The sequence below is a fragment of the Octopus bimaculoides genome, chromosome 20 (genome assembly GCF_046866305.1).
Source record: "Octopus bimaculoides isolate indiv1 chromosome 20, ASM4686630v1, whole genome shotgun sequence".
Taxonomy (NCBI): Eukaryota; Metazoa; Mollusca; class Cephalopoda; order Octopoda; family Octopodidae; genus Octopus; species Octopus bimaculoides.
This window is the reverse complement of record NC_142947.1, coordinates 48,370,290-48,385,892: the sequence shown is the minus strand read 5'-3', so window position 1 is coordinate 48,385,892 and position 15,603 is coordinate 48,370,290. Positions and strand designations below refer to the sequence as shown.

At 38.4% G+C, this 15,603-nt stretch overlaps 1 protein-coding gene across 2 annotated transcripts in view; it reads left to right on the top strand.

The window, feature by feature from the left end:
• The first annotated feature begins 1,271 nt into the window (after positions 1–1,271).
• The window catches only part of LOC106879880 (upstream stimulatory factor 2), a 16,735-nt gene continuing 2,403 nt past the window's right edge, over positions 1,272–15,603 (top strand). The window contains exons 1-5 of one of the 2 annotated variants that reach the window (XM_014929605.3): positions 1,272–1,890; positions 9,369–9,430; positions 13,509–13,654; positions 14,507–14,675; positions 15,518–15,603. The exon at positions 15,518–15,603 is cut by the window's right edge and continues 49 nt beyond it. In XM_014929605.3, coding sequence (XP_014785091.1) covers positions 1,859–1,890; positions 9,369–9,430; positions 13,509–13,654; positions 14,507–14,675; positions 15,518–15,603 — 495 coding nt within the window. In that variant the 5' untranslated portion in view covers positions 1,272–1,858. The remainder of the gene's footprint in view (positions 1,891–9,368; positions 9,431–13,508; positions 13,655–14,506; positions 14,676–15,517) is intronic. The other variant, XM_089338635.1, reaches the window with a different exon arrangement.

The following is a 15,603-nucleotide window of genomic DNA, read 5'->3' as shown; positions in this document are numbered from 1 at the left end:
ACCGGACCCGTGCAGGTATGGAAAGTGGATGTAAAACAATGTTATGAGACAACTAAGGAACATCTACGAGTTACGTGACCTGCTAGCAATAACAGCTAAGCCAGCATCAAATCACATTCTACATTTTCCTTTAAAGGGGTTTACCCCCCCCCCCCCCCCATACACACACTATATATATATATATATATATATATATATCGGTTCTGCATAAAAATTGGGATGATCATAATTGGAACCACTTTGACCATTGGTACTGACAAGGAAATTAGCCATTGCAATCTGAACTGTGTGTATGGGTGTGATGTGAAGATAGAACAGGAGGGAGTCAGATATAAACGGAGATGTTTTAAGAAAAGGCTACATTAAGATAACGTAGTCCTAGATACACTATGTCTAAATAAAAGACAAGATAACGATGGATAATCTTTGAACATAGATCAGTTGGACGAGGGACTGAACTGGAGTTCATCTCAGAACGTGTATGGAACTTCCAAGTGGTAATACAATATTGCTAGAAACAGCAGCCAAATCTCTCTCCAATCAAACCATATTAGATAAGGTTATTCTAGATTCACAACGTCGGAAAATAAAGTTGAAACGGTCACAGATGGGATACAATTGATTATGTGTTTATTCAAAGCTGATCTTGGGGGTTAAGCAAAACCATTAAAGGCCGTTAACTCCCTTTCAATAACTTTGGCAGAATTGTAGACAATTTTTGACATAATTATGTTACATAAATATATAAAATAAAAATAGTTTGGAATTATTAATTATTTATTTCCTATGTTAGCAATATAGCAATGGCTCAACAAAAGAACACTCATACATACATGCATATACTAATAAAGGTACTTTCTAGATATGTTAATATTTGCATCTATAATAGAGAAAAAAACTTGAATACATAAATCATTATAATGTATGTGTATATTACACATATATATATATATATGCACACACGCGCATGTGTTGTAAGTTGCAGATGGAAAATCCCCCTCTTATCATCCATACAATTCTCTCTCAACATCAAACGTTAGTTCCTCCTACCACCATAGCCCCTACCTCTTTCTCTAAAATTTCCCCTCTGCCCTCTACTGCGGCTAAAAAAAAAAAACTGACGAGTTCTTCCTCTGCCTATCACTCTTCCCCTCCAGCACTGATAGATACACATAGTAGTAAGTTACACACACACAGTTACACATACATGCAGTAGTAACACAAATACACAGTTACACACATATGCAGGAGTAACACACACAGTTACACATGAAGACGACATATTGGAAAGCGAAGGCGGCCATTTGTAAACTAAACGCAACAACGACGAAGATACATTTATACACACAAATATCTCTATATTCACATATACGAGTATATATACAAAACAGTGTTGAATTATTAAATACAAGAGAAGCCAACGAGCGTCATAAATATATTACAGAGGAAGAAGAAGACAAAAAAAATAGCAATAGGCTGCCATCGTCGTCGTCGTCATTATCCAGTGGGCATTTTTTGGCACAAAAATTCTTCTCGTGAACTAAAGAAAAACCGAAGGAAAGAATCGATTTAAAAAAGGCCGATCGGTTGTTGTTGATAGTAGTAATTACTCGCTAATTGTCGAGTATTTCAGATGTAATTGACGATATTCGAGTGAATAGTAGTCGTCGTGTGTGTCTCTGGAAGTCGGCCATTACCGTTGTTCTCCTCCTCCTCCTACCCTTTTTCTCCTCCTCCCTCCTCGTTGTCACATGTTCCTCTCTCACATGACCTGTTGTTTGGCCCCGTGATCAAACTTTCATTATTTCCTGGCAAATTCAAAAAACAACACCACCTCCGACACTCATATTTTCCCCACATGGATAGTCTGGATCAGGCCCTTGAATCAAGGTAAGTGCTCCGTCGCGCAGTCATTCTCACTCGTCACCATAACACACAGATAGAGATTCTTGGCAAACGTCGAACAAATGTCGCCATTTCCGCCTCACACACAACATACAACACAAAAAAACAGCCCCAGATTTTATTATTACATTTCTATCAACATAGACAACAATCCTCACCATCAAATATTTCCTTCCCTGTCTTATTCGTTTAACTCGGGCTTTTCCGTTCACTTTCGGCAGTTTCTTTTCTCTCCTTCATTCCGGTCTTGTATAAGTCGATATAAAAACTGTTGTCAACTTGTCAGCTTTATTTGTGTCTCTCCACGTCTGGCCCTCCACTTTTGTCGACCTTTCATTTTCTAGGTCGGTCATTATAATGTATAATATATATCATCTAATAAACACAATAGTAATATAGATGGTATAAAATATTTATATATACATGTCGATAGATACTGATCTCAAGCGACAAAGGGTAAAGGGAACCATATATTTATAATAATGTCTTGTGTTTGGGACTTCAGCGGATTCATAAAAAAAGGGAAGTCCCAGTGAATACATACATCTGTATACACATACGCGCGCGCATGTATGCAGTTATTAATATCGCTGTTTCGCGTTTCCGCTTTTCATTGCACACACACACGCACACTATAATGAACAATGTAATCCAAGTTATTTCTTTTATTGTTATTACAAAAGAGAGCAGCAAAAATTACATCTATTATGACATTATTCTACTACACACACATCATTTTCATACTAATAAGTAATATAACGATCGTAGGTTAAATTATTTTATTCCACTCGCGTGTGTGTAAATATTTTTATATACACACATAAATTACATTGATATAAACCTACATTCGTATACATATCGGAGAACTCCCCTCCCCACTACCAACTCCATCCAAAGAAAGTACTCCCCACCTCTACTATTGACATAAAGTTCTCCCCTCACCAATACCCTGTTTCTATCAATTTCTGATCCCACAGACAGATCTGCTGTCTTCTCGTCTACTCCCACTACAATGTCCTCTACTCCTTACAGCTGACTAGTCTGGTGTCATCTCTACTCACACCCTCTCGCCGGTATTGAGTCCAACACCCTCCACCCCTGCATTAATTAACATGACCAATCCTTCCAACCCGGAATATCCTCCTTTACATATTTGTACAGCAGACTTCTAACCTAGAACCTGTGAAAGCCATGGACCCCATATTACCAAAGATTAAAAAAGAAACATCCTGTCAGATTTGTGCCAAACGATGACTACAATTCTAAAGCCTCATATATACACACGCATATATATATATATACACACGCATATATATATATATATATATATTTATATATATATATATATATATATATAGCGTGTGTGCATATACATGTATATAGATATACATCTATGTATATATGTGTTAATACATACATACACTGCTATCACATTTACATTTGTCTGGTCTTGAATCAGCAATCGTTGCAGAGTTGTTGTTTTTTTTGTTGTTTTGGGTTTTTTTGTTTTGTTATTAATTCTATGCTAATACAACAGCTATTTAAATATTAACTACATCCATACAATAGTTCAGGACACCCACACATTATACATATTATCCATCCATCCGTACACACACACACACATATCATGTCTGACGTTTGGAGCCCTGAGGGCAAAGGGAATCGTTGTATGATGTCTTGACGTGAATTGCCGGCATCGTAAGCAGTGCTTCCCTCCAATTAAAGCTAAGTCTTCAAATTAATTCAATGAAATTAATTACTCCCCTCTCCTTCCTTATTTCCCATAGAACTACGTTATCAAGTCTGGTCGTGGTCGCTTGGTCTTCGTTGTTTCACCTGTTATTTAGATCTGTGATGGTCATGCCTTTCTAGGCCATATGTGTATAGCAGTGTTTGTCGGTTTTTAATTAGATGCAAAAGTAATTCTAGTTCATAACGCATGTCATCGTTTTTTACACTGTGTTGTGACATTCATGTGTTTCCCAAGGACTTTGATGATGTCATCATCACTGCCGTGTGTCGATCTCGGTTCTTTGATTGCAGCCTGGACCATCACGCCATCATGAGCCAAAGTGAATGTCTCTACTTGACCTACTAGAAATAACAGCTATACCTCCCTGACATCGCACCTTACAGACTTAAATAAAGACTTCTTAGATACCCTAGTTTTTGACGGAATGGCCACAGTTAGATTGTGTTTGCTTATAGGATTGATGGCTCGCCGTTGATCTACAACTAAACAACAATAATGTGACCCAGTATTAGTTGGACTAAGCACCAAGTTAACACGGTTACTACAAATAGTATATTTCTGGCATTTGTCTGCTTCAACAGGATTTGAACTCAGAATTGAGGAGGAGAAACTAAATATTTTATGGTATTTTAGTTCAAGATCTTCAACACATAAAAGTGAGGATTGAGATTGCATGACATTCATGCCTTTCTGGAAGACCAGTAACTCATCATCATCATCATCATCGTTTAACGTCCGCTTTCCATGCTAGCATGGGTTGGACGATTTGACTGAGGACTGGTGAAACCGGATGGCAACACCAGGCTCCAGTCTGATTTGGCAGAGTTTCTACAGCTGGATGTGAAAATGAAATTACAATGTCTAATAGCCAAGACCTGTCCTTAGTAATAGCAGTGGTTGTGGTAGTAAAAAGTAGATGGATCTCACTCGATCCATTAAACTGCTTCATTGTTGAATTAGCATATGAGTAGCTGCGTATCCCACAGACAGGTGTACCCTTACCATAGTCCACAAAGAGAATTCGTGTGAAAAACTGGATATTTGATGCAACCCATCCGATGGGGCATTGCAGTTTCCATCATGAAGCTTGGGTAAAGGACTGCCATGCAGTGGAATTGAACCCAGTACCTCAGTAAAGCAAATCTCTTAAGCATCTGGTCAAGCCTTCATCAGTAGTAGTAGAGCAATTACAAGTAGATGGTCCCACCTTCATTAAAAGGAATAACTTTTTACTGAAATGGTAGCTGGTCCTAATGAGTGTGGCAGTCACTATCTACAGAAGAGTTACAGGTTCATATCCTGCCCTCAGCACAGCATTTCTGTGTCGGATGTATTACACTTAACTCTCAGAAGCTTCTCTGTTCTTGCTGATGGAGGTCCTTGTCATTATCAGTGAAATGGCTCTGCTTGATGTCTGAAAAGGAGGAGGATGTAGAAATGTCTAACTGCGTACCCAGTATAAACCATGGATGCAGTATGAGAGATGTAGTGGGCTCCTGGGCAGAAGGTAACAGAGATGGAAGACGTATGCAGTAGGTGCAAAGGGACAATAAAGCACATGGGAAGAGTAGATTCTCTCAGATGCCCAGAAGGAGTTAGTTTCTATTGTTTAGGTGACCTAATTGGTATGGCAGTGAGTATTCTGAAAGAATAGTGGCCAAAATAGGAATAAACTGGGTAAAATTGAAGGAGCTATTACCTCTGCTTGCAATAAAAAGTAGAAGGCAAGTTGTATCCAATACTCCCTTCTTTATCAATCCTTCTTCCCCTCAATTATTCACTGAACTGTGCCAACAATGCCTTCAGGGTAGATCATTAGCCCTCTCTGCATTCCATCCCTCCTGTGCTCTCATCCAAATCAGTTTCCTAACAAGCAATTGCATTGGCTCTGTTGGCATCTGACAGATCCCTCTATTTACCCTCCTCTTATACTAGCCATCACTTCCATTTCCTCTCATCACACTTTTGATAACATCCTCACTCTCACTCTTGCCATCACAACTTACTCTCTTCCTGACTTGAAGCATTTATCACTGCCTTTCTCTCTCATTGTGCACCCTGCCGTTACTGCCTCGCTTCCATTATGCCTTGCCATCACTGTCTCTCCTGTGGCCCAAATGAACAGAGACAATATAGATTAGTGAGAGCCCTTGTGTTAGGCAAAGAATCTCATTAGTAGTGGTGCTATGAAAATATGCACTTGTTACGCCGTGTGAAATGATTGGTGAATGAGTGGAGACAAAGAGAGAGAGAGAGAGTGGACTGGGTCCCTGATCTGTTAATGACAGTAACATTTTCATCACTGAGGTTCATTTATGATTGTTGTTAGAATGACCCAGTGTCCCCAAATAGCTCAGTCCACATGTAAAGAAGTACATGTATGTGTGTGTGTGCATTGGGGACGGGTACAGTTAATTGCTGCAAGTAGTGGGAACATTGTTTAATTTGTAAATGTTTCACAAGATGACAAGGTAATCTCTGGCATATCTCACCATTTAAAAGAGAAAAGCAGGAGGTCAGCTCTTGCAGGCAGGACACTAGCCTAGAAAATTTACTGACCCTACTTATTCACAGTCCTATTTATATCAAACAAATTATCTGTTATCTCCTAAATCTAGTTCCAAAAGACCACCTCTGGAGATACTCCAGTTTTTCACTTTATTGCATTCCTCGGCTAACAGTATTGAGGCTACAGCCAACAATTACCTGGACTGATCTCTTTACCATGTTTTGTCTCAATATTTAAATGTCCCTTATCCTTATGACATACTTTTACATGTGTTCTCTTCACACGAAACTAACAGTTCTGTCCACATCACCACCACTACCACCACCACTACAGTATGTAGCCAGTTGTTGATGTATGTAATGTCAGGAATTTACCATTACTAAAATTTCAATGTAAAACAGAGAGAAGAGGGCAAGTCCTCCTCTTAGGGCCAATGGAGGATTACAAATTGGCTCTTGTAATGTCTAATATCGTATGCAAAGTCATGAGCAACATAATTTTGTTCCAATTGATTTCAAATTTGGTGTATTGATATAGTTGCATATACTAATTATTGACATGAAATTCATTTTCACCATAATTGGTAAGTGGCAGCCAAACAGAAAAGATCCATTGCCTCTATTGTGAATGACAACTGATTCAAGCCACCAAATCACATTTTTATTGTTTCTATCATCACAACTATTTACTTTAACAACAGTAAAGACATTTTCCTAAAATTTCTGACTTCAGCTTTTAATATCTTCTTTCAACAATTTTCATCACCTTCAAATATATTTTTCCTAGTTCTAGCATCAGATCATTGGTACCATGTCACAAGTAATATGTCACTGGTGCCACATTTAAACATCTGTGGACAATCAATACAGACAGGCTGATCACAGCTAGAAAATTAACTAAGCAATTAGGTTTTAATCAGTTAAAACCAATTTCATTTATTGTTTTTTTTTTATTTTGATGGCAGATGAAACAATTCTGTTTTCCTCCACCAGCCAATCTACAATTTTTAGTTCCTCAGTCACTTCTGTAATTATGGTGATGTCTATGCTTTGCTAATGAGGTTATAATGAAACTGAAACATGTCTAAGGTTGTCTCCCTTGCTTACCAGACAAACCCCAAAAATTCTAATTCATTACTTTTATAATACTTTATTACATAATCATTTCCTGTCCGATTTTTATTGTTCCTTGCATTACATGTTAAACATATTCTTCATTATAATTTAGTTGACTCAGGAAACTCTATTATTGACTCACACTGAGCTCTTCCTTTCTCACCTGGAGTTGTTCACTCCAGGTCCATGATTCCCTGCACCACACACACACACACACACACAAAATATATATACATACACATATATGTATTTACGTGTGCTGTCTTTTTTTGTATATATATCATCATCATCGTTTAACATCCGCCTTCCATGCTGGCATGGGTGGGATGGTTTGACAGAAGCCTGCACCAGACTTCTGTGACTGTTTTGGCAGGATTTTTACAGCTGGATGCCCTTCCTAACAAGAATCACCCAGCAAAGTGGACTTAGTGCTTTTTACGAGGCACAAGCGAGGTCAGTTTTGGCAAGGTTTTTACAGCTAGATGCCCTTCCAAATGCCAACCACTTTACAGTGTGGACTGGATGCTTTTTAAGCAGCACCTGCACTGAAAGGGTCACCAAGTAACCTGCAAGACAAACATCTTTTGAGAGGGGGGGTACATTGGAGGAGGTGATCTTGTGTTAGATGATGAAAGGTTATAGTGAGAGAGAGAGACAGGTGTCTTACTGTAGAGGAGGTACAAGGTTATTTGGCCAGAGAGAGAGAGAGATCAGGAATGAGGACAAAAATAGGTGTGCTGCTGCAAAGGAGAGACCTGGTTACCCAACCTGAAGGAAGTGCAGGAGGAGAGAGAGAGAGCGGGAGATAGCAGGATAGAAATGGTGGCAAAGCACTGGGCATATTCATGAGGGACAGTGATCAGAATAAAAATGGATGGTCGAGTAAAGGCAGAGAGGGTGGTATAAATGGTGGGAAGTGCCAGGGCATAACCTTGAGGTTCAAAGATCATAATACAAGTGGCAGGATATTGCCAAAGAAGCATGATCAGAGTGTGGGGAGGGGAAGTTGGTGGTGAAAACTTGGGTATATAGAGTTAGGGGCAGGGGCTACCAGATAGCAATGATACAGAGAAATAGGGCTGTGAGGACAGGGTTGGGGAGTGAGAGGTAAGCATAGTGCATGAAGGAGGAAATGTGAGGAAGAAAGATGTAGTTAGGTTTGTTGGGGGTAGGTGTGTGGGTGGAACACAGGTCGGTGGGGGGGGGGCTAGTGGGTAGCAATAATACAGTGAGACAGGGCCAAAAGGACAGGATTGGGGAGTGGGCAGTAAAGAAGTGAAAATGTGAGGAAGAAAAAAGATGTAGTTTGGTTTGTTGTGGTAGAGTGTATGAGAAGTTTTTTATATGTGGGTGGGACACATACCACTTCTAGAACTCAGTTTTGCTGACATGGGTGGATCTTCTCAGGAACCTCATATTGCCAGACATCTTGGTCCATTGTCATTTCTTCCTGTGAGACCCAACATCCTGAGATAGGCCCTTACCACTTCATCCCATGTCTTCCTGGGTCTCCCTCTTCCACAGGTACCATCTACTTTCAGTGATTGGCATTTCTTTATGGAGCTGCCTTCATTCATACACATCACATGTCCAAACCAATGTAGTCTTCTCTCTTGCATGTTACATTTCATTCCTCTTATGCCTAACTTTTCTCTCAATACATCTGCACTTTGTCGTACATGCGCACTGATGTTGCACATCCAGCAGAGCATATGTCTTCTGCATTCAGAGCCCATGTCTCTCTACCATGGAGTATAGCTGGTCTGCACACAAGTATCATACAGTCTACCTTTCGCTCCGAGAGAGAATCCTTTTGTTGCCAACAGATGTAATTTGCTCTCTAAACTTCCTCCATCCTTTACTTATTCTAGAAACAATACTTTCAGAGCATCCTCCACCATTACTAATTTGGTCACCTAGGTAACAGAAACTATCTTCAACCTCAAGAGGGCCTCCTGGCCATTTCAGAGAATCTAAGTCCCATGTGCTCGTAGTGCTCATTGTTATATATTTTATATATAAAGAGAGAGCGAGAGAGATGTATGTATGCAGAATAAAATGTTATTTCACTTGAATGTTTCAGCCAAGATAAAACAAATGACTCCAATGGATCAGATGATGTTCAGCTGACAGGACATGCAGAAGGTATTTCTTCACTTTCTTGCCCTTTGATGTACCCTTTCTTATTGCCACCTACACTATCATACTTTCTTATGTGCATCCCCCTTAATGTCTGTAGATGTGTGTGTGTGTATGATCATTGTTTAGTGTCCACTTCTCCATGCTTGCATGGGTTAAATGTGTATTTATATATATATATATTAGTTGTGGCAGATGCTGGTAGCATGTGAAAAGCACCTTTTGAGTGTTGGGCCTCACAGAGGCAATGACAAATGACAAAGACCTTTGGCATTATGTTACGTTTGAGAAGAAAACCCACCAAGTCAAGTGAAATTGCTGTTGTGGCAGATATTGGTGTCATGCAAGTGGCACATAAAAGCACCCATTACAGTCTCAGAGTGGTTGGCATTAGGAAGGGCATCCAGCTATAGTAACCATGCCAAATCACACTGGAGTCTGGTGCAGCCTTCCAGCCTTGCCAGCCCTGGTCAAACCGTCCAACCCATACCAGCATGGACAGTGGACGTAGAATGATTATACACCCATGTGTGTATATGTGTGTATAAATACACACACACACAATGTAAATACACGACACATGTATGTATATGTTTCTGTTGTAAACACCATAAATAGTGTTGTTGTTGTTGTACCAGTGTTCTTGCTTTTATTTCTCCTCTTATTGATAGCAGCAGAAATTAAAAGAGTTGTGAAGCTGGAAATTCCACCACCAACAGCAGCCATTCATGAGAGCTGACCTAAAATGCATTCCTTTCATTGTTGGAATTTTCTAAAAGAACCCAAACATTATTCATATTGTTCAATAATTCTATAAAATATAGGATCAGAGCAACATTCTACCTGTTTTACCATTTCAACCATTTCCACTTGGTCTGAACACTTCTTTCTTCACTTGTCTTGTCTTGTAGTTTGCATTACCAGTTTTGTTCTTTGTCACAGTCAACAGCTTCTGTTGTCACTGTTTTATAAAACAAATGACTATTGGCATTGTCTGCAATGGAATCACATATGTGATTACTTGACTTGCTAAAAATAGCACCCAAATCCTTCTCCAACCACATGCTTCTATCTCGACAGAAAAAGGATACATTGGATAATGTATATTCTGGATAGCTGTAAAGAAGGAATGGTCATGGTTGGCATACCTTTGGTTATAGGATTAAGACTCACCTGGAGCTAATTATCAACTGTAAACCCCTTCACACCTGGCTGCCAATCAGCCAAAATATTAAGATTATTTAACATTTGTTGTTAATGAAAAATGGATCTTGCATCAGTTTTAATAGTTTGTGGAAGTATTTAGTGACAAAACATGAAACTGGTTGAGTATTCCTTAGTCATTTGTATTTAATACCTCATGCTATCAAATTCTTTAACCCTATCATGCCATGTTCCCAGTATACCGAGAACAGCCTGAATGAAATCTCTATTGGATTCCCGTTAAATCTGTAATGAACAACTCACGGAGAAAAAGAAGATAAAATACCAGAAATAGACAACCGATCGTGTCACAGCTTTTTGTAGTCAAGTGTGTTGATGATTCATTGTTAATGGTGTCCTCCATAGCTGTTGTTTACTTTTGCCTTTAATCGGAAAGAAAAAAAAAGGGGATCTTTTGTGAAGAAAGATGGGCTTGAGGGATGCAGTGGTTTGTCTGGTAAACAAGCAAGGCCTAGACTCTTTGCAGTTGAAGAAATGATTGATGATATTTATTCTTTGGGTGAAGAGTTCACACTTGTGCAGACAATGAGAGTGATTCGGACAATGAAACTGGTGAAAGCGATGAGGAAAGTAACAATTCAGATGAACAAATACGGTGGTTGAAAGATAGGCCTATTGTTGTTGGTGTTGTTCTGAATTTTTCTCTTTTTTTTTTTTTTGTGATTCTGTCCATTAATTTGTCTGCAATTATTACTCTTGAGCTGTGTATGCAACTATTTATGATTTTGCTGAGGAGCCCAGGTGGAGGGCAAAGTTAGACACAAGGGCTGAGAGAGTTAAACATTATCAATCAGTCTGTTATTATATACACACACACACACACACACTCTTTCTCTTGTGTTTGACATCTGTAAATTTTTATATTTTGTTTTTTCTTTGTTTATAGAAAAACAAACAACTAGAGTCCAGTAACAGCAGAGATTGTTTGTGTCAGCAGTAAAACTGTTACAAAGTTCATAAGCCAAATTTATGTTTTTTGACTAAAGCTACCAGTTTAAATGCTTCTGATGAATGTCTTCTTCAGAAAACCAATTTGATTTCTTTGTAATAGAATTATAAATTCTAGAAATGTCCATTTATGTTTATAGTTTCCCCATGTCGTTAGAAATACTGGGTGTGGTCCAACATGTTTAAATATTTCTACAGAAACTGTTATAGGTTTGGCGCTGGTCAGTGTCACCTGTTAACTGGTCATCTGTCATTGGTTGCCATAAAAACTATTTCCTGCAAGAAAAGTTGGGACCAGCAATGTAATGTTTAGTCCAAGATCACAGCACAGTGACAGTAGCAGGGTATAAACTGCTCAACTTTTGGCTGGTAGTCACACATGTACATCTGTATACTCACACGCATACTTATCATCATCATCAATTAACGTATGGTATGAGTTGGACAGTTTGATCAAAGCTTGCAAGCTAGGGATCTGCACTAGATTCCAGTCTGATTTGGTATGGTTTCTATGGCCGGATGCCCTTCCTAATGCCAACCACTCTACATAGTGTGCTGGGTGCTTTCACATGGTACCACAGGGGCACTTTTGCTTGACACTGCACAGGATGATATATCAATCAAACTAAGAAATGATGACAACATTGTTACATAACTTTATTGAAGATTATGATCATTGTTGATGATGATCATCATCATTTCTGATGGCCAGAGGAACATGTTACACTGCTTTGTATGCATAATTGATTGACTCTAAACTTCTTCTGGTAGACTTTTCAGAGTTTCCAACAAATATATAATGTGGTGGAGGTGAGGTTTGTGTGGTATCAGAGTTGTTAACATCAGAATTACTCATCCAGATAATTCAGGAGCTGGAGATTATAGATAGCCTTACATGTTAAATTATCTTCTTTGATTTAGTATAAAGTTGCCAAATTCACACTCCCTCGCAGGTCAAGAGGTCATCAAGTTTAAAAATATGTGAGTACAGTGAACAGAGAGAAAAGCAAATTATTACTGGACCTCCACTATTCTAATCAATGGCAGGGAAATATGCATTTGGGTTAAAACAGGGAAAAAGAGTGAGGTGTGGAGTCTACTACAAATGTATATTAAAAGTATGTAAAATTCTAAGTTAAATGTCCACTTTTATTGTCCATTCAAGAAATATTAGGTCTACTTTAATTAAATTAATTGAATAAAAATAGAAGCAATAGTTTAGATTAAAGATTAATCAAGTAGGGGTGAGAGAATCCATAAGAAGAGAATGTGGACATAGATCTTAGTTAGACTTAGGTAAGTTGTTTATTTAGGATTTTTGTGTGGAAAGTTTAGGAATATTTTATTAAATAAATGTGAACAGTGGCTTGTGGTGCTTTGTAATTAAGTTGAATTTACCATTGAAATTTTCCAGCACCTCCATTGCCACCTGTATGAGGAAGAGCACTATCTACATGAAATGAAGTAGTCTATATCTATTCTTAGAGATCCCAGGTGAACTTGGCCAATTAAGTGCAGTTTCCCTTTTGTATGGTTATGTTATCTAGTCTTGCATTTTGAAGTGGTAACACCTATGTAATAATACACACTCAGGTGTTTTGGCCAAGCACTTATATAGTAGATTATTCTTCAGACATTAGTTATCTAAAGGACATTTATCATGGTGCCTACAGTTACACATTCTATTAGGTGTGTAGTCATAAGAAACCTTATTTATTGAGAGCTATGTGCTATACTGTAAACAACACCAGCTGCAGTATAGGTAGAAGTAGTTTCTGATAGAGGGTCTTACTGTCAATTAAGGCCCTCTATCAGCTTTTGCACCTTTAGTGCAGTTTTATGTATGATTTATGTTTTCTGATAAATTCTCCACTTAACCATCTTTCATTTTGTCTTTGGTTCCTTCTGGCAGGAATGACTGGGTCATATGAGGTCGGAGATTGTTTCTCTACAGGTCAGGTGACCTATCGTGTTGTACAGGTGACACAAGATGGTAGTGAAGCAACTGCTCAGGTAGTGTCTACCACAGGGTTTCCCGCTGGTGCTCAAGTTGCTCAGGTGCGTGACATTTAGTATCCATAACCTCTCTTTCTCTCCCTCACTCTCTCACTCTACCACACATGTAAACAAAAGTATTCTAAATTTGCATAAATTTCATATTTGATATTTTAAAATAATGTGTTAAGTGCTACACATAACACTAACTCCTTTCTCTATCCTTAAAACTCTTTAGCAAGGGAATGAACGTCACAACATTGTAGCTTCCACAACCTGCCAAGAAACAATTATTGTTCCTTAGAAATCAATCTAGGAGCCTTTTTGAGGTCACAGCTTCAAAGTTTTTTTTCTATTCATATCATCTATTCATCTATTCATATCATTAACTTAGTCTGTCCAACTGAAACAGGTTCCACTTATTGTTAACAGGTAGCTGGTGGGGGAGGGGCATATTTCAAGCATCTCAGTGCTAATTCTTCATGAACCAGGAGCTTTCAGTCTTCATGTCCTTAATCGCTTTGTGTGTATATGTAACAATGTGAGATTAGCTTAGTCTACTGTAGTGATTGTGATCAGAACAAGGTGTTGGGTGACAGCTATGTTAATGATTAAAATTAATTTGGTGATACATAGCTATCATGAATAGCCAATTAGCTAAACATCATGTTGCTCTTCTAATCATAATTAATTCAATATCCTCAAATTCTTTGAATGTTGTGACTGATCAAATCAGTGGCCATGACCCTCTAATAAATTGAATTAACAATCAAATTAGTTGAGGCCATAATTTTTTAGTCACTTTTTTAATTAACCACTGTAATTCTCTAATCATCAAATTAGTTGTTTAAAAATGCCTCACTAGCCATCCTATAACATTGTTTGTTGCAATCTTTTATCTGTTTCTCTCAACAGGCTGTTATTCAGACACCTTTCAGTAACGGAGGAAGTCCAACACCTGAAAGCCAGGCAGAAACAAGGTTTACATATTTCCCAACTTCTGGGTCGACAGGAGAAAGTGCAGTAGCATCACCAGCAGAGGTGCCAACTGCCACAGCAATCGGACCTGTCACTGCAGCTGGAGGTAAGACTCTCTTGCACACACACCGTTGCCACAGCAACAAACGCTGTATGTTTGTATCTATTGTGTGTATAGCAATCAAAATCTGTTGATTTCAATGAACCTAACTGCAAAACAAGCCCATGCTGTAATACTACTGTACTTCACAGACAAGTAGGGATCAGCAGAAGGGACATACCTAGGTTTTAAAATACAATTGTTCAATGTGTTGTTCTTTTTGTGGATGCTTAACTTCCTTGAAATAGCAGCTAAATGTCTCTCAAATTACACATGACTGTGTTAGAGATGTCGTCCAAGATATATAAACAGATAAGCTGATGATGGCTGCAACACTTTCTTGTTTTTTAATAGAAAACTATTATTATTATAATGCTTGATTATAATAATGCTTGATGACAGAGAGGAGTTGTCATTTTTCTGTGGCCCCTTTTTTTAGGGGCCTTGAAGATCAATGAAAGAAAGTTATCCTCAAGTCTGTTTCCAATAAACTCTGACCAATTAGTGATGATGGAAACTATTCACTCTCGCAGCCTCTTATTAACAAATCATTTATGTTCAAGGCATCGACTTCATTATAGCAAAACGATTTTACTAAATCCTTCCGGACATGAAGGCAGTATTTCTAATAAAAGTATTTTCATTCTGATTTTAGAATTATATTTTAATGGCTGAGAATAAGAGGGACAATGCTAATGATCTTTTTTAGGGTCTTCACTCGTTTGTGGCAAGGAGACCTAACTTGAATTCTTGCAACAGTCTTTTACCCTTTCGTAACTTTTAGGTTACAACTGAAACTGGTGTTCATTGGATTCAGTTCACTGTTTATTATTTCTGAACGTTTTCAGGTCAGTTCTATGTGATGATGTCTCCTCAGGATGTCCTTCAGAGTCAACGTAATATTGCTCCCCGAACAAACTACAGCCCTAAACTA